The sequence below is a fragment of the Columba livia genome, chromosome 3 (assembly GCF_036013475.1).
Source record: "Columba livia isolate bColLiv1 breed racing homer chromosome 3, bColLiv1.pat.W.v2, whole genome shotgun sequence".
In the NCBI taxonomy this organism is placed as follows: domain Eukaryota; kingdom Metazoa; phylum Chordata; class Aves; order Columbiformes; family Columbidae; genus Columba; species Columba livia.
This window is the reverse complement of record NC_088604.1, coordinates 43,221,915-43,244,854: the sequence shown is the minus strand read 5'-3', so window position 1 is coordinate 43,244,854 and position 22,940 is coordinate 43,221,915. Positions and strand designations below refer to the sequence as shown.

Sequence of the window (22,940 nt, the reverse complement as noted above, 5' to 3'; positions counted from 1 at the left end):
AAGCTTAATCTTTCCTCGTGATAGACTGGACTTTATGCACGCAGGTGGACTGGGTGGTTATGGATCAGGAGACAGTGAAGATGAGAGGAGTGACAGAGGCTCTGAATCGTCTGATACTGATGATGAGGAATTACGACACAGAATCAGGCAAAAACAGGAAGCGTTTTGGAGAAAAGAGAGAGAACAGCAACTACTACTAGAGAAACAGCTAGAAGGTAAATCATATCATTTCTTCTTACTGTGCTGCTATATGTGGAGTTTACTGCTGAGTGTATGTAAATTGGTAGGAGAGAAAATGCATTTTAAGCAAAGTTTAGAAAGAATGTTCTTAATTTAAAAGTTTTAACAAAAAGATGTCTGCGCTACTTGATCAAAGTGGGATTTGCTTCTTTTCTTTCTAATAAAAAATTCATGTAGTCTTTTCCAGAAGCTATTCTACTTCACTGTTTAAAGAACAGACATGGTGCATATACATCTATATGCTATAGATTTTGTGCAATATAAATAACAGTATCTCTATAACAATGCGTGTGTGTGTGTGTATAATATGTTTTTTAAAAAATACTAGTATCTCGGATGCGATTGGGGGATATATTTCACCTTTGTTCACCAGACTGCGGTCTGTATAAACTTGATTCCTTAAAGTTGTATGCTTAAAGTATGTGAAGCTCATTTCACGCCATCTGAAAAACTTGTTTTTCTAGTACATAATCTCCAGCAGTGCGCCTTTCAGAATGTACAGTGGGAGGCTGCAGTTTCTTTGCACTCGCTCTTCTCAGTTGTAGTTGAGGTTTGTGTCCATATGCTGTAGCTTCATAACTGTGTTTTTATACCTAATACCAGAGAAAGATTATTGAACCCAATCAGTTCACATGTAGCCTCTGAGAATGTGACTAACAAAAAAAAAAAAAAAAAAAAATCTGTTGTTTATTTCTGCTTTTCTGTACAAGGAAAGGCTTCTCCTTTTGTACCAGGAACGTAGATCAGAAGGGTGTCACAGCCACCTTGCACTGCTGAAGGGCAGTCTGAATGAACAGAGGAACACAATGGGAAGAAGTCATGTTCTAAGTTCATAAGCTGGAGGAGAAAGTGCATGCTATTATGACAGGATACTTATTTCTTATTTTAAGATGGATTATTTCCTCCTTTTTATTTTAAAGGCCTAGAAGTAAGACTTATGAATCTCTTTAAAAAAGGCTGAACTGACGAAACTTTTTATTTCCTTAATATTCCTATCTTCCTCTGATGTGTTAAGATTTATGCACAAAACAATAGCCATATGAAGAGTGACTGAGTGGTGGCCTATGGCCTCTGTCTTCCTAGTGCAAGAGACCAGATGCCAGTTTGGGGGCATCTCCATGGGGCTATTCACAGAAATACAAATCTAGAGTAAAGAGGTTGATTCTATACATCCGAAGAATCTGAAGATTCTATACATATGAAGAATACTAAATGCAGGGTCTCATTTGTAGCAGCATTTAGGAAAGGCAGATGATTTCTAATATACAATACAGCATCTTCCAATGTATGCTGGCTTCTGTCTGTGTTACCTAATGACTCAGGAACCAGATGGAATTATTTTCTGGGTTAGATTTGACCACCGGTTGCCATTTGGATCATTCTGGGTTTCTGGATGCAGTTTTATGCCCTAACATAATTCAGGAACCGATGGTCCGCATCAAAAGTCCATTTTCTTTTGCTAAAAATGTATGTCTGTTACTTCTTTGGGTTCAATTTAGAATGAGAAGGGGAGATAAACTTGGCTGGTGATGCAGAGGATCCTAGGTTAAACAGAAATAAGTAAATATTTCTAAAAGTTGGAAACCTCTGGAAAATGCTCTGAAGGTCTGAATTTGTTTATTTGGCTATATGAAAATCTTGGCCTGATACTAATTAAGTTACTTTCAATAAATATATTTCTGATTTTTTTTTTGTTATCTTCATACCATGTTTATAGTATTATACTTGCTGACTACCAAGCTTATATATAATCTTCACTGACATGAACTTTTTGTTTTGTAGAGCTTTATCATCTATCTGTATTAAATGCTGTAGTCTTAACTTTGAGCTGAGGCTTAAGCAAAGAATTATCTACAAGTCTCCTTTTCACGTTGTTCTTTCCTTGCTTTGAATTCACTGCCTATAAAACCTATTCAAATCAAGGACAAAGATAAATTACTTGTCCTAGTTAGCATTTAGGAGTAATCTAAGTTAACCTAAGTTAAAGCTGTATTTTCTTTCAAAAAACAAACATGCGTCACTACAGCAGAAGGTACTTCTCTAAGGCTTTTTGGGTAATGAGGCCTACAAAACCAAATACAGGTACAGCCAACATTGTTCTGAGGTCAAGAGGCCACCCTTGCTTTGTGTGGGAAATACAACTTCACAGCAGCCGGTGATCATTCAGACCCAGATGGAGAGGGCTGGACAAGAAGCATAGGTACAGCTAGAGGAGTGCTGTAGGAGAGAGAAGGGGAGAATCAGGTGTGTCAGAAAGTTGCAGAAGGAAAAGTATGTGTGTGTAGATGAATTCCGAAGTTCTGGTGCTCCAGGATATTCGTTGGAGAACTTGGTCTTAAACCACTGAAACATGAAATAACATCAAGGACTTCTAAAAGCGTTTGGGTTTTACGCTTTTTCTAGACCAGGAGGGACAACTTTTTTAGAATTATAAAAAAAGCAAATAAGTTGTTTGGTAGGTAGTTGGTATGATGGCAGACTGTGTTCATTGTAAGTATTATGAAAGGTGCTTGGAAATGTGATTTTGCGAAAAGTAACGGTATGGAAATTATTGACATATTACTCTAAATTAATTGCATTTTCTTTTGTATACTTTTTTTTTTTTTCCCAGAAGAAAAGCTTCAAAATGAAAAACTTTCAAAAGAGATGAATGAATTTATCAACAAAGAACAAAACAGTAACTCGGCTTCACAAGAGGCAAAAGAAATTGAAGCCGATATGGTTCACGAAAAGAAAAGATCTCCAAATGCAATGGCACCTGATTTAGAACTCAAAAAAGAGGGTAAAGAGAGGGCAGGAAGGAGCGGGTCAGGCAGCTCCAGCAGTGGTAGCAGTAGCAGCAATAGCAGGAGCAGCAGCAGTAGCAGCACCGTATCCAGCTCATCCTACAGCACTAGCTCAGGGAGCAGCCGCAGCTCTTCACGTTCTTCCTCTCCTAAAAGGAAGAAGAGGCACAGCCGCAGTAGAACACCGTCACACAAAGTCAGGCACAGCAGAAGCAGGAGTTACATCCACAGAAACAGGAGGGAGAGGAGTAGGAGCAGGGAGAAAATAAGGGAAAGGAGAAGACCTAGTCGAAATCGCAGCACCGAAAGAGGGGAGAGGCGGAGAAATCCGAGTCCTTCCCAAGAGAGAAGCTGGGATAGACGCAGAAGTAGTAGCCGTTCAAGAGACAGGCGAGCTAACCGTGCGAGCCGCAGCAGGAGCAGGGATAGACGTAAAACTGAAGACCAGCGTAGAAGCCCGACTGGAAATAGGCACAAACATAAAAGTGAGGGTAAAGATCAAGAGAGGAAAAAGGAGCAGGGTGGAGGTGTAGATAAAGACAGGAAAAAGAACAGAGAAAGGGAGAGAGATCAGGAAAAAAGAAAAGATAAGCCCAAAAAAGAGGAAAAAGAGAGTAAGGCTGGCAATCATGAGGACAGTAGATTAAAGAGAAAAAGAGAGAGCGAAAGAACTTTTTCTCACGGTGATTCAATATGTGTGAAAATAATAAGACAGGATTCCAGACAAGAAAGCAAAAGAATTACTACCAAAGATAGCAAAAAGCGGTCAGGCTCCGAATCTAGTGCGAGGAGTAGTTCTGAGTCACCAGGAAGCAGTAAAGAAAAGAAGGCTAAGAAATCGAAGCATACTCGGTCATGCTCCGTGGAGAAATCTCAAAGGTCTGGTAAGAAGGCAAGCCGCAAACACAAGTCTAAGTCACGATCAAGGTAGTATACTTTTTAAGTACTTTGTCTGACTTTTTTTATTTTTTGCTATTCGTCTTCATGTGTACAGCATATGAACTTTTTAAAATAAAGTATGGTATTTATTAATTTTTTTGTCTTGGGCAAAAGTAACTTTGGAAAGATCTTTTAAAACTATTAATTACTAAGCCTAAAGTGTGTGTGGGTTTGGGGGTCTTCTGTTTTTTCCAATTAACTTCTTGCCCCTTTTCCTTTATTTTTCAGATCAACAACTCCTCTTCGTCGTAAACGCTGAGGAATTTATGGCACCAGTGCTATGATGTTTAAAAATTCCATGAGTTATAAAAGGCTTGTCTCATTATAGAGGCACATTGTGGCTACGTAGGTGAAACCAGAGTCATTTTTTATCTGTAAATAGGTGTATTTTTTCCAAATGCTGCTCAGAATTAAATACCTAATAGGATTTCTTTGTATTACGTTTTTTTCAAGAACGGTAGTGCTTATTAAGAATATAAAACATGCCATTCTCTTTCAGCTGTAATGTTCTTAAAATTACTATTGAATGTACTGTGATGTCAATAAAGCTCTTTAGTTCATTTTTGTTTAAAATTCTTGCACCTGAATTTTCTGTTGAATTGTAGAAAGGACTTCAAAGAAAAAAAGGCAGCTTTTTTTGGTATAACAAATTTTTAAAGTACTTGAAAAGATTTTAACGTAAAACACTTGTCAAAGTATGTAATCTGTGGACCTGATGAGATTAATCTTTTGTGGGGTGTGGAAGAACAAAGAAAAGACATCATATTTTTTTCTTTAGATATATGTAATAGATTTTTAATATCCTTTTTATTTGGACTAGCAAGTAATATTTGCTGTGTGTGTGAAATACCGGTCACTGTAATACAAACTCTACTTAAACAGACTGAGCCCCGTTAGGAATATGTGAGACCAACTGATCTTGTGTGACAGTGTTAAGTTCTGGAACTCTATTCCTCACCCAGTTTTCAGACAGAATTTTCTGGACGTTCACAGATATTACAGAAACAAGACTCAGTATTTTAGATGGTTTTATGGAATATGTTTATAAATGGCACTCAGTACACATCAGAAAACTGATAATAGGTTAACTTTACATCTTGGCACATACCTTAAATGTGTAGTAAACATTAAAGCTGGTTATTTTTGTTAGTGTTATGAGAATTGTGATTCCTGTGAAGCGAATACATTGGTTAGACAGCAATGTAACTCAGCTTTTGGCTTTAATATGACCATAATGTGAAAGAGGTCACGGATTACCTCTTTCTTCAGGAAATGAACTATTGCTGTTCGTAATGAAAGTGTGAAATAATACTAATTGAAACAAAACCAAACCCCACAACAATACGCTACGCTGGGCAGTGGCTGTTGGAGAAGAACATTATTTCAGCAAGAGTGGAGGTCTGTGCCTTGAAGGTCTGGTATGATAGCGGTTCTGAAAGATAAAAGGCTTAACATCCAAGTAAGATCTAATGAGAAAAAAATATACTAGTACAGGCAACTTGCAAAGCCTGTCTTCACAAACAGATTAATCCATTTCACTGAAATGAGAATTCAGCTATGTAGCATTTTTGCCAATATATTTTTTTTTCTTATATTAGATGCAGAAGTAAACTGCTTCAGTGCAAAGAATCACATTTTAACTATACATCTATTAAGGAAGCTAATGGCTGGCAAATTGCATGCATGTTTATCAAAACACTGTTACAGAGAAAAAATTATTTAATCACTTAGAAATGACATACACCCGCCAATTAAGTCCTTTTACATAGAGTAAGCAGTCATACCTATTGGCAAAATAAGGCATAATTTGCAACACACTAATTTTACTTGCATTGGTATGGATATAAATAATGATGTATTGATTGAATCTCAGTACACTATTGACTCTTGGTAAAAGTGAGGATTTTTTTTAGTAGGTGGCATAACGCTTCAGATGTCTTAGGATGGCTTGAGAGAGAAACCAAAATTAGGAAAAGCTATTGAGGAATACAGTTTCCATGATGCATTGAATTTGATTTTCAGTTCAGATTTTATATTCTTTGTCTAATAATAAAGAAGATTGTGTATGAAAAGCTTTATATATTCTGCCAACAACTGGAATTCTGTCACTTCCTGTAAATATGAAAATTATTTTTTGACACAAATGCACTTATATGGGTAGTGACTGTATGCCAATAAAAAGAGCATACGATCTCTGTATTTAACTGTTTCAGAAATCTTACTGAACAGCATCCACAGCACACCAGTAATTAAAAATACGTCGTACTGCGTCACCTTCACATACGTTAGACTTCTTTGCGTTTTAGTAGCTCCCGTATGAATGTTTTTCAATGGTAAAAGCTAAAATAGCATCCAGCCTTTAATTCAATACATCTGAAGTCATTCGAAATTAAAATGTGCAAATATATACAAAAATGGGACTGCAGCCTTTTGGAAAAGTCTAAATTGGGTTGTTGCTCAATTATTTTAAATTTTTAAATACTTGAAAATACTTCAGTACAATTGTGAATGTCATGCAGCCGCTCGAGCCAGTTCCCTTGAAAAAAAAAAAAATGAATAAATAAGGGATGGTGTGGAATCAAGTGAAAAGTGTTTTTTTAATGCAAATACCGTTCCAAGTTGAATACAACAGAAGGGAGTCTGTACCTCAAGGTACCTGTTACCAATCTAAGAACAGTCTTCCTGCTTTGTAAGAGGGGACGGGAAGCTGACAGCCAAGCGCTGTGCCAGCCAAACAAGCCTCTGCTCGAGGAGCGTTTGCTTGTTCCAAGGCACTCAAGGCTCACGCCTACAGCCAGGACCACGGCGGCATCAATTCAAACCAGTGTGAATTTCGGGCAGGGCTGCCCGGTGCAGCCCTGGCGGGACGTGCCCGGTGCTGCTGCTGGGAAGGGTAAATGAGTGGCTTTTCTTGCCCGTTGTACCACGTCTCCTGAAGCTGGAATATTCTCTAAAACAAGAAGCTTGAATAAGTGCTTGTAATGGTCTGTCCAGCGTTTTGTTTTGCTTCCACTTTCTAAAATATTCAGGAAATTTTAATAATAAATAACACAAATGTATATAAATAAATTTTATGAAATATTCTCAACGGCGGGGTTGCCACCGCCTGGGCCCGGGGAGCAGAGCGGCTCCGCGGCTGCCCCGGCCGCGCCACCGCGGGAGCCGCACAGCGCCGGGCGCGGCGGCAGCCGGAGGCCCGCACCTGCCCCGCGGCCACGGGCCGGCACGGCCGCTCTGCGGGGCCGCCGGCGGGGCCGGAGGGCGGGCGGAACCTTCCTGGCGCCCGCCCCGCGGGGCGGCCGGCCCCGTGTCACCGCCGCACGCCCGGCGCTGGGAGCGGGGCGGGGCGAGCGCGGCGGGTCGGAGGCGGCCGGGACGATGTGGGGCGGCAGCGGGGGGGTCCGCGTCCTCACCCGTGCCCTCGGGCGCCGGCGGGCGGCGGCCGCGCTGCCGGGGGCTGCGGGCGGTGAGCAGGCGCAGGGCGCGGGCGGGAGGGCCTCGGGCTCGGCCCAGCGCCGTGTTCGCGGCCGGCGGCGTCTGGCCGGTCCGCGTCGCTCCCCGCGGCTGAGGTGGCCTAACGGGTGTCGCGGCCCCGGCCTCCTCGCATCACGGCCCCAGCGAACCTCCCGGCGGCTTCGGCCTGCTGGTTGTTTGTGGCAGCCCCTGGCGGTGTGTCCCTGGCCCCGCCGGCCGGCCTGGGCTCGGCGTCCCGGCCCGGCGGGCACCCGGCGGCCTCGGCGGGAGCGCCTGGTCCGCCGGCGCTGTGCAAGGGCCGGAGCACGGCCGCGCTTCTCGGCGGCAGAGCCGGGAGCGTGTGCGGCTGCCTGCAGCGGCCTCCGGCGCCCGCCTGCGCCGCGCTCCTGCGCCCAGTCGTGCTGCTGAGGCAGGTCTGTGAGCCAGCCTAGCGCCGCGCCGGCCTAACGCTGGCGCGACCGGCCCCGGTGGGCTCCCCGCACATCCCACAGAGCTCACCCAAGGGAGGCGCCTCTCCCTTGGTGCCTCCTTTGGCCCCCGCGCAGCCCTTCAGCGGGATTGTGTCCCCAGAGGTGTCTGTAGTTCCCTCCATTGATTACCAAAGTCGCTTTCAGGGACTGTTACTCGGGGCACGATGGGGTGTTGCGGTGGTTTGGGGGTTGCTGGGGAGCGGGTTGAGGTTGTGTTATGCCAGGCAGAGCCAAGCCTGATGTCGGCAAAGCCGGCGTGGGGGAACAGTTTGGGGCAGTGTCCTTGGCCTGTCTCTGCGCCATCCATGAGTTTGTTTCACTTGTTTCCTTACGAATTCATATGATACAAAATGAGTGTGCAGCTCTAGATTTCTTATTCCAATATGTGATGAAACAGGAGTCGGAGCCCCGTATTAATCACTGGAAGTGTGTGTGTATACACAGCTTGTGGTTAGCCTAAACGTTTTGGTGAAATTCTCACAAACTGAAGCATTTCAGCTGCATAGAAAGTTCCGTTTCATCCGGGCTCTGAAAAATGTCATTGTACGTAATTGGAGAAGTACTGGGGTGATGAACTACCATGCGCTCCCTAAGTGTGACAGTGAGCAAATGTGTAAAGATTTGCATGGTTAATACTGCTCTGGAGCAGCATTGTTAAACTAGGGGTTTTTGCCTGTGAGCTCTCATAAAGCTGATGTTTTGCCCTTTATTTACACAGACGACCATGCTGATCTGTCTTTTCAGACAGGCCTGAGAGGGGCCTTTCAGAACTACAGCTGGAAAACGCAGCTGAATTCCAGTAGTGCTCTGCCTGTCTCTCTGACCGAAATAAAAAGCAGCATGTAAGTATTGTATCTGAAATAATGCTGCGTGACAAGGACTGTAATTTTCTATAACAATTTAATTTTACTTTGTGACAATGTCACATGAAGCAATTTTTAAATCTTACAAATATTTAAATATTTGATGTGGCATAGTTTTGTTTTACTAAATTATGAACTTAAAAATTGCAAGTGTGCAGCCATCTTGTCTGAAAGATACATTATACATACAGTGCATAAAATGTGTTTGGTTTGGATCAAGTATAACTAGAATCTCTAAAGGGACATGAGGTTTATCTTTGTTTACTTTCTGATCTTGCAGAATTTATATTTGCATATTTTAACTGACATGAAATATCAGTATTAGTTTCATGATATTCAGCTTTCATTATTTAGGCTGACCATGAAGAGACTTTTCAGCACTTCACACTCATCAGTGGATTCAGAGGAGATGAAGAAATTCCAGCTCCTTGCACATAAGTGGTGGGATGAAGAAGGAGAATATTCAGCCCTTCATTCTATGAATGATATTAGAGTGCCATTTATTAGGTATGGGTTTGTTATTAGGTATGGTACTGTTTCTGCTCTGCCTCAGAAAGCATTGTGAAAGAAAAACAATTACCACTACTTAAGGTAACTGCATATTGCATCTACTAAACCATCCTGTGTGTTCGCCCTTAATGACATCCCTTTTATTTCAGAGATACTCTGTTGAACATGAGTAGTAATTATCATCTGGGAAATCCACTTTCTGGAGTAAAGATTCTCGATGTTGGCTGTGGTGGCGGCCTGCTAAGTGAGGTAAGAAACAGTGTGCTCCCCTTTCTCTTGTTAAAAGCGTATAAAGTATTTGCATTGCTTTACTATTACACTGCTTACTTTGTAATCCTCTGAGGAGGAGCTTTTCTCTTCTGTGATACACTAGTTACTGAATGTTTTGGAGTGCAGTGCATTCTACCAAACCCCATGGAATATTTGGTTAGCATAGGGGTGGTGGTTTACAGAAAAAGAGGGAATTGTTAATGAGACATTCTAAAATTCTGAGGTTCATCAGAAAAATAGGTTTTCAAACACTGTAAAGAAAAAGAGAGGGGAAGAATGATGTAAAACTCTTTGTTTATTCCTCTGGGCAGTGACAGTATAACAACTATTTTTTTCTTTTTTTAATTTACGAGCCTAGGCAAGAATACTTTAACCATGACAATCCTTGTTACGAAAGAAGTATTTTCTGTTATAAACTTGTTCTCACGCATTCATTTATTTGAATTTCTTTATTTTTTTATATTGGAGGTAGGGATTCTCTCCTTTGCTTTGGTCTCACAGGAAAAGCATGGAGTCATGACAGACACCTGACAGTGGAACCCTTTGGCGCACGGGCTCTGAACAGCTTTATTATCCTATCTAGGGCTGGTTTGCGAATTTAGGATTATGGATCTGTCTGATTTGCTCTGGGAACTTCATCCACATCTGCAATGAGATGTTAGAAAGCGACCTGAATCCCTCCCCGTGTTGTGGGGTGGAGGGGTTTGGTTGTTTGGGTTTTTGTTTGTTTGTGTGTGTGTGTGTGTTTGTTTGTTTGTTTTGTGTGCTTGTGTGTGTGTTGTGTTTTGTTTTGTTTTATTCTGAGCAAAATCCTGTAGTCTTCAAAGCTGGCAAAACTGGTGGGCTGCTTCACCACCTCAGGCTGAACAACCGGTGAGTTACAGGTTGGAATAACATACATGTGGTCATGTTCTGCAGCCTGTTTCAGTTTCAAAAGAGGTGATGGCTGAGGTGTTAACCTATGAGTAAGAAGACACTGGAGAAACTTGAGTGACAACCAAGCCTGGTGCTATCTTAGTAAACATCAGTGTTTAGTTCTCAGCAGTGAGAAAGTCCCAGAGATAATCACATATTAAGTAACCATTAAAAAGATATGAGGATTTACCATTACAGGTGGATGTTGAAGAAAGTAATGACAGTAATTAAATACGGCATTGTTTTCCCCCCTTTAAGTACTGTGTTGATTTTCCCCATTTGTTTTTCTTCTATTAGAGGGTAACAGTGGAGGAAATCTTTATTTGGAATAGCAAAATGGATTCAGAATGTTTTATTCTAAAAGACAATTTAAGTGTATATATTCCAGTATATAGTTTTCTAAGAAAATTAACACTGCCTGTCCCAAGTCTATGGGTTTTCTTGCTTTAATAAAGACTTAAAAGAAAACTGCTGGATTGGAGCTCATAATTTACTGTTGTTTGTCCTGTTCTCTGACAGGTGTTTTCAGCATCATGTATGTACCTTGTAACGTTGCAGACTCCTTTAAGTAAATTGTTTTCATGTAGATAATAAAGTATACTCTGTATTATTAGCCTCTAGGTAGACTGGGAGCTTTGGTTACTGGAATTGATCCTCTTGAGGACAACATTAGAACAGCAGATCAGCACAAGTCATTTGATCCGGTCCTGGCCAAGAGAATACAGTACAAGTCCAGCTCACTGGAGGAGATTGTGGAAGAGTGTATGGAAACCTTTGATGTAATCGTAGCTTCTGAAGTAGTGGAGCATGTGGCTGACCTTGAAATGTTTATCAAGTGTTGCTCTCAGGTGTTAAAGGTAAGAGAGTTTTTGCTTTCATTATTGGGAATATTTATTCTCTTTTTATTATTAAGGCTTTCATTTGAAGGAATGTGAAAACACCTACATCTGCTTTCATTTCTCCACCTTGAACCACGCTCTACAGGTGCCTTTTGTTTTTCTCCATTATGAAAACACATCTTCCCAACTTAAGTAACTGAAGTTATAGGAAATCTATTTCCCCAGTGCTGCTTTAGAGAAGTGTTAATGGCATTACCTAGAACTGAAGTGTTGCTGTGCATCAAGACCTTAAGAAATCTGGTTGCATCTGATTTCGCCTGGATGAGGGAAAATGTGGCAGTGCCGCTGTTGATGGGCGGCTGTGGCTCTGGCTGCATCGAGACTGTAGTGATGTTTCTGACACATAAGATTCTATTCCAGTTCTAGCATCGCATCAGATGTGCTCCTGGATTGCTTTTTGTGGGTCATAGTTATGCTTGGAGAGAATCTGGTGTTTTATTCCTCTTGATATTATTTCATTTGTAAAGAAGGATGGTAGGCCCAGTACAAGAGCAGCAGCTTTCCTTTAATCTTTTGATTTACCTTTCTGGTCATCAGAAGGAATATAGATTATTTGAGTGGAACACTTAACTAGTTTTCAACCTGCTGGGGACATAGAAACTATCTTTTATTTCCACCAAATAGTCTCTTAAGTACTTAGAATTCCTTTCTGACTTTGTTTTTTGACCCTGTAAACATTAAAATAAGCACAGCATACAGCAGCCTCAAAACTCAGGCAGCATTGCATGTGTTATTTTGGTTTTAATTTTAAAAAGTGTTTCTTTTTGCCATCAGTATTGTATATACTTTGATACCTTTTATTTATCCATTTCCTGGGCAATGTTACATTATAATTTACTTTTTGGGCAAGGAAATGTTTATTGGATCAACCAGGACTTTGATTACCTTGACTATTTTGATTATGCTGTGATAAGCATGTAGACTTGTAGACAGACAGATTATGTGTTGTAATGTGATTACATTTACATTTTTTAAAATCAAATATTCTTCTAATTGAACATTTTAATCTTTTAATTAGCCGGAAGGTTCTTTATTCATTACTACAATCAATAAAACACAGTTGTCCTACATCCTGGGAATTGTGGTTGCAGAGAAGATAATAGGTGTTGTACCAGAAGGAACACACAAGTGGGAGAAGTTTGTTCCTCCGGAAGAGCTGGAGCGCCTCCTGGAATCAAGTGAGTGCCAGACCAGATGGTGGGAATGCAGAGAGAGATTGAAATGCTTCCTGTAGAAATGGTGAGGGGATAAGACGGGGGGTGAGTGCTAATAAAAGTACACAGCCTTTCCTGTGTGAGGTACCAGTCATATGTTAGGAGTATCATTTCTGGTTTAAAGACACTGCTGCTTACTGAATTTTATGTAAAGTAAATAATCAAGTGGTGTCCTAAGAATGCAGAGATCACTCAAACAAAATCAGCCTTACAGGTGCCCCACTGTTTGATAGCCTAAGTGAAAATGCCAAGGTTTTCCATCGTGTTCTGGTGGCAGAAGGTACACTCTGAAGTGCTTCATATCTTCTAGAACTAGAACTGTGTGAACTGTATTGGCACTCCAGAACTGTGCTGCTGCCACGGCAGTTTGTCTGTCATCTTCCCTTTGGGATAAGGTGTTTTTATTTTTGATTGCTGCTCCGTGTTCTTTATTCACGTTCTGTTACTAAAACATTTCTTCACAAATGTGAAGATGAAACCTACCACAAATTCATTAGTGAGGATGATACTGATTTGAAGAAATAATTAAATTATCCAGTGCTGAGCTGGAAAGAGTTCTACCCATTGCCCTCCTTACTTGCAGATGTTTTAAAACCCTCCTGTCGAATATTTCACTTTGCTTTAATATGAGTTTTGCTGAAGTATGAGTTGAGCTGTTCTCTTGGCAAGGTCTTCTGGCACTTTGCAGTGATGCAGCAAGGAACATGACTAATACCAGATCACATGCTGGTACTTCTTTCTGTTCTCCCTTCAAAGGGAGAAGCAAGTGCATTGGAGTGATGTGTTTTGTTGGGGTGTTTTTCTGCATTCCCTCATGTATCCTGCTAGAACACAGCAGAGCCGTGCAGCAAAGTGAGAGCTGCTCAGCAAGACATGCTAAATCACTCCTTACTTGCATCGAGTCCGTGATGGTATTCTGCCACCTCTTCTTTCTGTTTTCCGTTCTGAAGGGGAGTCTGCAGAATCCTTCCAAAGATACACTTAGATTTTCATTTGGAAGTGTGTCATGTGAGTTTGAGGAATGTCTCCACCTACAGAAAATGTTACCAGTCACCCAAATGCGGTGTTGTGAAGTTGGGGTTCTAGCATACCATTCTCTCTGGCAAACAATGACAGAACCTGAAGGAATGGCAGGAAGATGTGCCAGGGGAGGTTTAGGTTGGACATGAGGAAAAGGTTCTTCACCCAGCGGGTGGTGAAGCACTGGAACAGGCTCCCCAGGGAGGTGTCATGGCCTCAAGCCTGACAGTGTTCAAGAAGAGACTGGACAATGTCCTCAGACACATGGTGTGAACTGTGGGGTTGTTATATGCAGGGACAGGAGTTGGACCCGATGATCCTTGTGTGTCCCTTCCAACTCAGCACATTCTGTGATTCTACGATACCACTTTGTGGTGGCCCACCAGCTCTCGTGCTAATGGTATGTGGCCTGGCACAGAGCTGTTGTTGCTGCTGCTGCCAGTAGCAGGACCTGCTGTCAGCAGTCACGTTTGTTGGTGCTTGTGGTGGGCTCTGACAAAGGGCAGCTGTGAAGCACTGCTCCCCAGCTCGGAGGCAGCAGCGTGTTTCAAGGCTTGCTGTTCTGAAGTGTTTGATGTTGCGGAGACTCACAATATTAAAGAACATCTGTTGCTTTCTGCTGTTCTTCTTTTCCAGATGGCTTTTCAGTTAAGACTGTGAAAGGGATGTTGTACAATCCCCTCTTGGGGTCGTGGAGCTGGATGGAAAGCACAGACATTAACTATGCCCTGCATGCTGTGAAATCTGGGGCTCAGGAACAGCCAAGCCCAACAGACGCTTTGTCAGAGCTGGAAAAGGACCAGCCCTCAGCCACAGCTGGCACTGCCGTGTGACTGTCCGAGACGCGTGGTGACAGACTGCCACCAGGAACAGAAAATAAGGTTTTACCCAGATGGACATAATAAAACCTTTTGTAACAACAAGCTTGCTGTTTGTGTTAATAATACTTACGCTATTTTTGGACAAATATTTTAGGTCAGTCTCAGAAAAAAAAAACAAGTGCCCATTATCTCAGGAATTATTTAAGACTGAAATGAGCAAAGCTTTTAAAGCTTTATGAGAAAGTAGTTTCAAATTGTTGGTCAGGGAAATGCAAGTTATTCTGCCAGTACCTTGGAGGAAGCTTTTACGTGTGATGGTATTTTCAGTCCTACCAGGGAAACTCAGATCTTCATAGAGTAATACCTTAAATGTAGAATGAGTTTAAAATCACAGGTGTATGATAAATAAAATGCCTTAGATATTTAAGTTATACAATTGAGTCAGTTAAATACACAAAACACTTAGAAACCACAAACACCTGTTTCTATATTATGCTTTCTCCCTGAGAGGAGGAAAAAAACAAACCACACAACCAAAAAAAAAACAAACCCCAAACCAACCAAACAAAACCACCAGCAAACCTTTTCTTGTCAGGTTATGCTGTTTCTACAGTCAATGTGAGCTAACTGTGCAGTGGTGGAAGAGTTTCCTAGAGCAGAGTTGCCTCAGTGTCAGAAGCCTCTTAACATCAAGGTACTTGTATCTTGTCAGCTTTCTCCTTCTACCTGAATAAAAGGAAGTCAGCTTGCAGGTAAAATTTTACTAAGGAACCAGAATGTTATGCTAGGAAAATGATACATGAGCAGTCTGTCCTAGAGCTGGAGTGCAATACCTACTTGGTCTTAAAGTCCTAGTGCCAGGTTAAGGAGAAGTGTTGAACTGTAATGAAATACGACTTTCTAAATAAAATGTTGTGTGTGTCCGTGGCTGTATCTCTTTCTTTCTCTCTTCCTCTCAGCTTGTATACAGGTAGAGAGGTTGGCCAGCTGTGTTTTTCAAACTTACAGTTTACAGGGATGAAAATTAAACTTCATTTGGTTTTTGTTGTTGTGCATTTTTCCAGCAGCGGATGTTTGGTAGACTAAATTATTGCATTATGCTTTTGCATTCTTGCAGCTTTGCTGCATCTACGTGTTGCCTTGGGATCCCAGTTTCATGATAGAGCTGATGATGCACAGAAGGATATTGTTTATTTACAATGGAAGCAATAGTAATTCATAGGTATTAAGTCTGAAAAGGGTTATCTAGTGTCATCACTTCCATGACAGGGAATTCTGCTTTGTAATATCTGTTTGAGCTGTGGTTTCACTTTGAGAAGAAGATTCATGTTCATGTAAACAGTTCAGTGATGGAGAAGCCACTCTGTGGATAAGTAAATTGTTCCAAAAGTTCATCAGATGAAGTGGTCTAACCTCACATCCCAGCCAGGCATGTCTCAACATCTTCATTTCTTTCAGGTTAACGACTTCTCTGATATTGGCTGTCTCTGTCTTCTAAATATAGTTGTAGTTTTGAGTTAGATATTTTCTGTTAAAGAGACCGAGATTGTCTCTACAGCTATTGCCACCACAGTGTAGGTTTCTGACTTCATATAAAATGTTGAGTTAAATGTCCTTTCTGAAGTGTGACAGTGGGAAGGGATGCAGCGTTTCAGTCATGGTCTCACTGATGCTGTTTGCAGGAAGGACACTCATTCTCCTCCTGCCTGACCACCTTCTGCACGGGAGTCTCTGCTCACATGTGCACTGCAGCACGGAGCCTTCGGCAGGGAGAGACACTGGGTAAAACATGGAGCCAGAGCAGGTAGCCAGTGGTCTTTGCTCCTAACAGTGTGTTTCAGGCATGTGAGAAATCCCTTAGCCAAGTCTGTCTAAGCTATTACAACAATATAACTTTCAAATTTTACCAACAGTGAATTGAAAGAAATGGTATCTGAAAAGCACAGAGATGTGGATGGATTCCTGCGGTAGCCCACTAGAAAAATCCCCCAAAGGGGATAGTCCCTGCTTCACCTATTTGCTTGGAGACCTGTCAGGTGAAGTAAAACTAAGGTAGATAAAACTGGGATAGAACAGCTCATTTCTGTTTGGTTTAAAAGCCCTAAATCCAGATGTTTGTATAACTAGCTGTTTTCCTGGCATATTCATCCTTTCTTCCCACTTGCTTGTATTTTTGCATTCAACTGTGAGCTGCCTGGGGAAGGAACTGGTTTTTTTTCCACTGCTGTTTCTATTGCACTGAGCACAAAAGGCCTTTGATGCTGCTTGGGTTCTCTGCCCAGGCTCACAGAAGGGCTCGTGTACCTAATTAACAACAGCTGGCATTCAGGCAACACCCACATGGACCCGATTGTCCATGGATATCCCTGGTTTTGACAAAAACCTTGTCACCAGCACCTGACCTGTTACTCGTGCGTGTGTACAGGAGCAGTGTCACCCTGGGAGGGTTGAGGAAGTGGTGTGGCACAGGAGTGGGGACGGCTTGAAGCGGTCCTTGTACCCCAGGGCATGTCTCCAGGCATCCTGGTGTGATCCATCCTCAGTCTCTAGCACTCAGTTTTCCTCTCCTGGTGGACTATCCTCACTTCTGGCTGTATTTCCTTCCTCCAGTTAAAACAACGTCTTTTTAAGCTAGAAATTAAATGGTTGAACTGGAGATCGTTTTAGTGAGATATCAAGCGTTGCAAGAATATCCTACTCCTTGCTTTTTAGCTGTTTTTTTTTTTTTTAAATCCTTCCATTATTCATAAATGTGTATCTCTGGCACAGTATAATCAAGTTCAGTACCATGCACTGCATGTTTACTATGTATTCATGCTGCAGAATTTTTTCTTAAAATCTGTGCACAGGAAACCAATAGAGATTTCACACTTCTCTTAGACCAGTTGCTGCAGAAATTTAATAGGTGCTATTGAAATTGATAGAATTTAAGTCAAAGAAGTTTGCAAATCTTTGGCTTTTCTATTGCAAGACGCTCATGAGTATGCAGCCATAGCTTTGCTGGTTACAGCAATAGTGGTGGTGGGAGGAGAAGAAAAGTAATGTTATAGCCCCAGGCAAGCACCTGGGACTAGGGCGAGACAAGAAGTGATGCTTGCTTTGAGACTGGGAAAAAGACATACGTGGGCTTATCTTTTCCAGCCTTCATGTTTGTTTCTGGTTGCAAACCCTTGACTCTACTGTTCCAGCCATTTGTTTCTCCAGTGCAACAAATCAGAGCAAGGAGCTGATCTCGTCAAAAAGTCCAACAGAGCAAACTACGTTGTTCTTGGTGGTCTTAGCTGTTCAGCTCTCATGTGGCTCATCTTGTTGTCTTATCTCCCCCATCAGTCCACATGGTCCCAGTCCCACCCGTTTGCTGAGAATGATGCTTGTCTGAGTTGTAAATATAGATATTTTTTTCTTTTCCCTTGGGGTGCTGATGGCGGTTCTGCTGTTCAGGGAGCAGAATCTTCCCACTTTTGTGCCAGCCAGCAGATAAGCAGTGGGAGCACAGGGCCAGGGAGAGGGTAGAGGCTCAACAGGCTGGCTCACCCTGCCTTGTTGAATGGCACTTTCAGATAATAACTGAAACACTAATTGCACTCAAGCCCAATTTGAGTAGTATGAGAGCTTTGGAGGAGATTTGCATTTCATTTCCTTTTTAAATAAAAACAACTTGAAGTTTCCAAGATGTCTCATTAGGGCATTTCATTACCCATTCTTCCTTGGTGGTCCAGTTTCATGACTGTTTTTACAGTACTTTATGAATTTTTTACATATGTTTCCACAAACACGCTGTGTCAGGTGGAAAAGAGGAAGGAGAAAGTAGTAGGAACAGAAATATGTAGTGGCTGTGAGTGGAGATAAGAATAAAGACTATCTTGTAGAATGCTTTCCTGAAAACAGCTTCTCAGATTCTTTCATTATGTTGAAATATCAGCTTTAATAAAAAATTTTTAAAAAGCCTATTTCCCACACACTTCTAAGTAATGCTTGAAGGCAATAATTGCATGTAGTCCAGAGGCTTAGAAGGCAAAAGGCTCAGCTTCTGTAATTAGCCAGCCTGATGAAGCAGATTGGAGGAGAAAAAGTGAAACAGAACATGAATCATCACATCAGTGTTGACACTGTATTTGCAATGATTTGAGGATTCCAGGAGTGCCTGGAATGGGGGACAGCACTGAAAAAACAGAAGTTGTAGAGGGAAAAAGAACGATGCCTGCAAGATAAATGTGATTCCAATGGAGATGAGAACTGTGAAATAACAGTATACAGGGCAGTCGGGTTCAAATGTGCCTTGAAAGAGGAACCACTGATGGTTGGGAGAGTGGCTCTGTGTCAGATTGAACCGTAACAGTTCAGGTATTCCCAGCTTCCCACTTGTTTTTGCATGTTGACCTCCAGGGCCTTGTTCCAATGCCTGCACCCTTGCCGACATCCTGCAAAGGCAAGGTGGGCTCCTCTCCCTTCAAACTGAGTCTTGGTGACTTGGTACTCGCGGGTAGCTGCCCGCTCCCTCATTCATGGTGCTCCCATGTTTGTGTAGAGGATCTCTCACCCTGCCACATGCAGATGTATTCCTGCATTCCTTCTTTGCATTCAATTCCCTTTTATCAGGAGCATAAGCCAGAGCAAAACTTCCTCACTATCTATCCCACAATGCGCACAGGTGCGAACAACTTGTATCATAAAACTGCACCACCATTGACTTGAGTCGGCATTTATTTAATAAAATTACTAGCATTATCTGGTTAAAGGGGAAAATGTAGGTGCCCAAATGCGTAATTTCTCCTCCCCATCACCTCCCCTCTGAAGTTCTGGAACTGCTTGACGTCCATGCTTCTCCCTTGCTGGCTCTGCTGGGCTTTGCTGAGCCTGGGAGGGAGCAGCAGCACTTGGTGTACAATCATCCCTCAGCACCTCTAAAGCAGAATTTGTGGTTTATTTGGTTCTGTGCTGTCTCAATAACGTTCTGCTTTTCCAACTCAATGTGAATTTTGTTGCATTGCCTCCTGCTTCATGATGAGTGACTGTAAAATAGTGCTTTTTATGTAATACACTGTCATGCGATCATAACCACAAATTTTCACCTGCCCCTTTTCTAATGGAAAATAGAAGGTTGCTTTTATAACCCTTTAAAAATAATTTGATTCTTCTTAGGCTGAACAGTACTATAGATTTGAATAAAAATATCATTATTTTCAGATTATGTTTTTGGAATAAAAATCAGCCTGTATTTACCCTGGTTTCTGCAAGTTATAGGACAAAATTCTAATAATTTAATATTTGTGCTAACAGTAGACTTGATTTGTGTCAACACACATCCCATTTTCTTGAAGCAATATAAAATGATGATATGTTTTACTCTAGCCAGAACGGCTGGGGTTTTACCTAGGCTGTAAACTCATTTGGCCTGTCTTGACTTACACACACATTAATTGCACAGCCACCTCTCAGAGCATTAGAAATTCAGGATATATACTTTGATCTGCATTTTATTGTGCTTTTATTCCCACATGGAGTTACTCCACAGATATAATCAATATTCACTTTTTCTAAAAAATAAAACTGTTTCCTGCTTAAAAGCATTGTGGGGACCGTTAGTGTTCTATTAATAAAACTAAAACCGCTGTCATGTCCTCATGAGATGTGTTAACAAACCAACAACAAAAACAAAACCAACTCTGAAACAACTTGAAGATTAAACTGCTAACATTGCCTTGTCCAGTAGTTGTATTATAAAAACTTGCAATGACAGAAGATACTGAAAAAGATCTGATGCTTATTTTCCTGAATTAGAAAACGCACATTCAATCTGAAGACATAAAAAAAAAGAAAGTAAACAAAACATATGATAAAAAGGAGACCTCAGAAGAATGTATTCAGCTCACATGAAGAACTGCACAAGTCAGCAGATTCACTCTGATGAAGCAAAGCCCCAGCAATAAACTTGGGGCTCAACTCCCAGCTTTGCCTTCCTGCTGCCTGAGATGTGGCAGCTCCATGTCTCACCTCCCTGGTTCCACCTTGAAGTTACACTTTAAAAAAAGGAATGGGACCTGACTGCCTGCCCTGGCAGATCTTCCCTAAGGGTGCTCCCTGTCTCGCTCCCCAGCTGTGACAGAGGGGGTCCTGATTTCCTCTGAATGTCAAAAAGGTGCCTCTGTGTTCATTAATCCCCTCACCACTCCCCAAATCCTAATAGCAAGACCATCTGACCATCTAATTCCTTGGGATGGTTCCCTGACTGTGGGCTTGCCTGGAGGCCTCTGCTTTCCAGCCAGAGGACACACAACCCTTTGAATTTTGAGTCACCAAAACAGCACTTCTCAGCACACCACACTAGACAAGTCCTGCCAAAGCTGCCAACAAAAGGTGTCTGCTAAGGAGAAATGTGCATGTGTGGAGAGGATGAGATCTGGCTCACCCCACTATTGCTGCTGACAAAGTACTCTGGAGACACTTTGTTTTTCACTTCTCCAGATGAAGCTCGAGACTCCAGATGCCGAAGTTTCTGCAGATGTAGTCAGATGAGATGGTGTCCCATTGAAAGGGCGAGAAAAGGAGGAAACTACATGGGCTGAAGGACTTCATGGCTGTAATACAAGAAACTTCAAACGGCCTGTCTAGGCAGGACAGCATTCCTATGTGGGTTATGCAGCATCTCTCCCTTACTGAATCCTACCTGCAGATAAGAAAAAAGCTTCTGTCTACAGGACTACTTGAAAAACACCTTCCTCCAGAGCCAAATTAACAACAAACCTAAACCAGTTTGCTTTCCCAGAGGCTGCAGACAGCAGGCCATCGGCGCTGCCACTGTCTCTCCCACCCATCTTTATTTCCAGAGCTCTCGGGAGATGAAAGCACAGCCTTGGCCTCAGGGACACGGCCTCTGAAGGGGCTCTCCTCCTCCCTGTTTCCATCCCTTCTTGTTCTCCTCCCATTGCCTTCAGCTGGGAGTTGATTTGTAGACTAATGTGTTGTTCTGGAATGATCTTCTCACATTTTATGGTCCTATTGCCCTGGACTGACAGGGTTTGTGCTCGCTAATGGTACATCACCCTGTCTTGCAGGCTCTGCAACAGCTAGCACTTTTATCTCTGTTGTTACCACCTTAGGCTAGTTGCTAGCTAATCTAAGGCAGATGCATTAAACAACTTATTTTCCCACAGAAAACACCTCTTACTTAACAGGGTTATATCCGAAGACAGTATTCATCTTTTGAAAGTAATAAATATGGTAAGGAAAGGAAATCTGTTTAAGGAAACCTGCAAAAACTTAATATCTCTCTATTATTAATGAAATATGAACTGAGATGGCACCCAGGTCACAGCAGTGTGTACTGTAAATCTTAGTTCTTCTGATGGAGGATGCTGTAAATGGGAGAGGGAGAGCACCTGCAAATGGGCAAAGACCGGGGACCCACTGCACCGGGCAATGGCAAGCAATGTGGAGCTGGTCCCCAACGCTGTTCTGCTACTGAGCAAGTTTCACATGAAAGATCTGACTATAAAAGCATGTAACTGCCCCCATGACATTATGAGGGTTGTCAGTCATCCAAAAAGCTCATAATAAAATAAAATAAAACCAGCTAAAATATTGTGAGACACTAGGTCTGTCAGCTGTAGCTTTTTCTTTTATCTGGCTCTGTATTAATAACTTATGGATGTGACCAACTTATCAGTGAACTGCCGGCCTGACTATTTCCACCTGCAGAAAGCAGGTTTCATGCAAAGCCTTTTTTTTTTTTTTTTAGCAAAAGCAAAGAATGCTGAGTTATTTACATCATTCAGGGCAATCTCAAGGTATGCATCACCTCAGAAAGTGTCTTAGTTTACCACAAAGTGCAAGGTAAACTATAGGGAACTCCTGGAATTGCACATAATGTGGACTACTTAGATATGGGTACTTATGTATAGCACGGAAGCAGTAGTTTAAATTCCGTATGTTTTGCATTTCCTATGTATTTTTATCTTTCTATGTCATTAAAGTTCTAATTAACGTCTTTTCTAAATTCAAACTGAAAGGCACCATGACTGCTTTGCAGCTATACCTTGGCTATTTTTATCTGAATAATTAAAAAGATATGTATATGAAACTCAAGCTGGCCAGAGAGATCATTAATATTACAACAAAACCGATCCTGGCAGCAGTCAGCGATTATTTCAAACGGATCCTGGAGAGCCTGTTGGCAATAGGCGGCCTTTTTCACCCTCTCATAAGCTCAGCCCTGGCCACAAAGTCTTATTAAATTATGTCTTCTGCAGACAAGGGCTGTTTCAAAGAGAAGGAAAGTATTTCTGTGCCACTGGAGGATGCCCCACTAGGACATGAAGCCAGAGCCCTACCTGGGCAGGGATGTCACTTTGGCTGGGGACAGCTGATCACCATGCACGGGCACAGTGAGGTGCTTTTGCTTCAGGCAGGGAAACCCATAAAACCAACCCATACCAACCACAGGAGCTGTTAAAAGCTTTATGCTGCTCAAACTCTGGAAGAGAGAGAGGCAGTGAATAGAAGCCATGGGTGCTGTTGGT

General features: G+C 42.0%; 2 protein-coding genes across 7 annotated transcripts in view; both read left to right on the top strand.

Annotated features, from left to right (window-relative positions):
• The window catches only part of PNISR (PNN interacting serine and arginine rich protein), a 28,701-nt gene extending 24,163 nt beyond the window's left edge, over positions 1 to 4,538 (top strand). For 3 of the 4 annotated variants that reach the window (XM_021298502.2, XM_005510555.4, XM_005510554.4), the window contains exons 10-12: positions 45 to 215; positions 2,852 to 3,953; positions 4,194 to 4,538. In XM_021298502.2, the coding sequence (XP_021154177.2) occupies positions 45 to 215; positions 2,852 to 3,953; positions 4,194 to 4,224 (1,304 nt within the window). In that variant the 3' untranslated portion in view covers positions 4,225 to 4,538. The remainder of the gene's footprint in view (positions 1 to 44; positions 216 to 2,851; positions 3,954 to 4,193) is intronic. The other variant, XM_021298504.2, reaches the window with a different exon arrangement.
• Positions 4,539 to 7,023: 2,485 nt separating this feature from the next.
• On the top strand, positions 7,024 to 15,348 carry COQ3 (coenzyme Q3, methyltransferase). Of its 3 annotated transcripts, none has more exons than XM_065056581.1 (7): positions 7,024 to 7,431; positions 8,654 to 8,751; positions 9,127 to 9,279; positions 9,432 to 9,531; positions 11,082 to 11,324; positions 12,385 to 12,544; positions 14,237 to 15,348. In XM_065056581.1, exons 1-7 carry the CDS (start codon positions 7,039 to 7,041, stop codon positions 14,431 to 14,433), a joined length of 1,344 nt encoding a protein of 447 aa, XP_064912653.1. In that variant the 5' UTR covers positions 7,024 to 7,038; the 3' UTR covers positions 14,434 to 15,348. The 3 variants fall into 3 exon arrangements, with proteins under 3 accessions (XP_064912653.1, XP_064912654.1, XP_064912655.1); XM_065056582.1 differs by having other exon boundaries at positions 7,296 to 7,431; positions 8,628 to 8,751; XM_065056583.1 differs by having other exon boundaries at positions 7,309 to 7,431; positions 8,658 to 8,751.
• Positions 15,349 to 22,940: the final 7,592 nt, after the last annotated feature.

What these genes read in the sequence shown, in the direction of transcription:
- COQ3 (XM_065056581.1), top strand. Translation starts at nt 7,039, where the DNA reads ATGAAATATTCTCAACGGCGGGGTTGCCACCGCCTGGGCCCGGGGAGC. An exon ending in ACCGAAATAAAAAGCAGCAT is followed by an intron (nt 8,752 to 9,126) that starts GTAAGTATTGTA and finishes TTCATTATTTAG; the next exon opens with GCTGACCATGAAGAGACTTT. An exon ending in ATTAGAGTGCCATTTATTAG is followed by an intron (nt 9,280 to 9,431) that starts GTATGGGTTTGT and finishes CTTTTATTTCAG; the next exon opens with AGATACTCTGTTGAACATGA.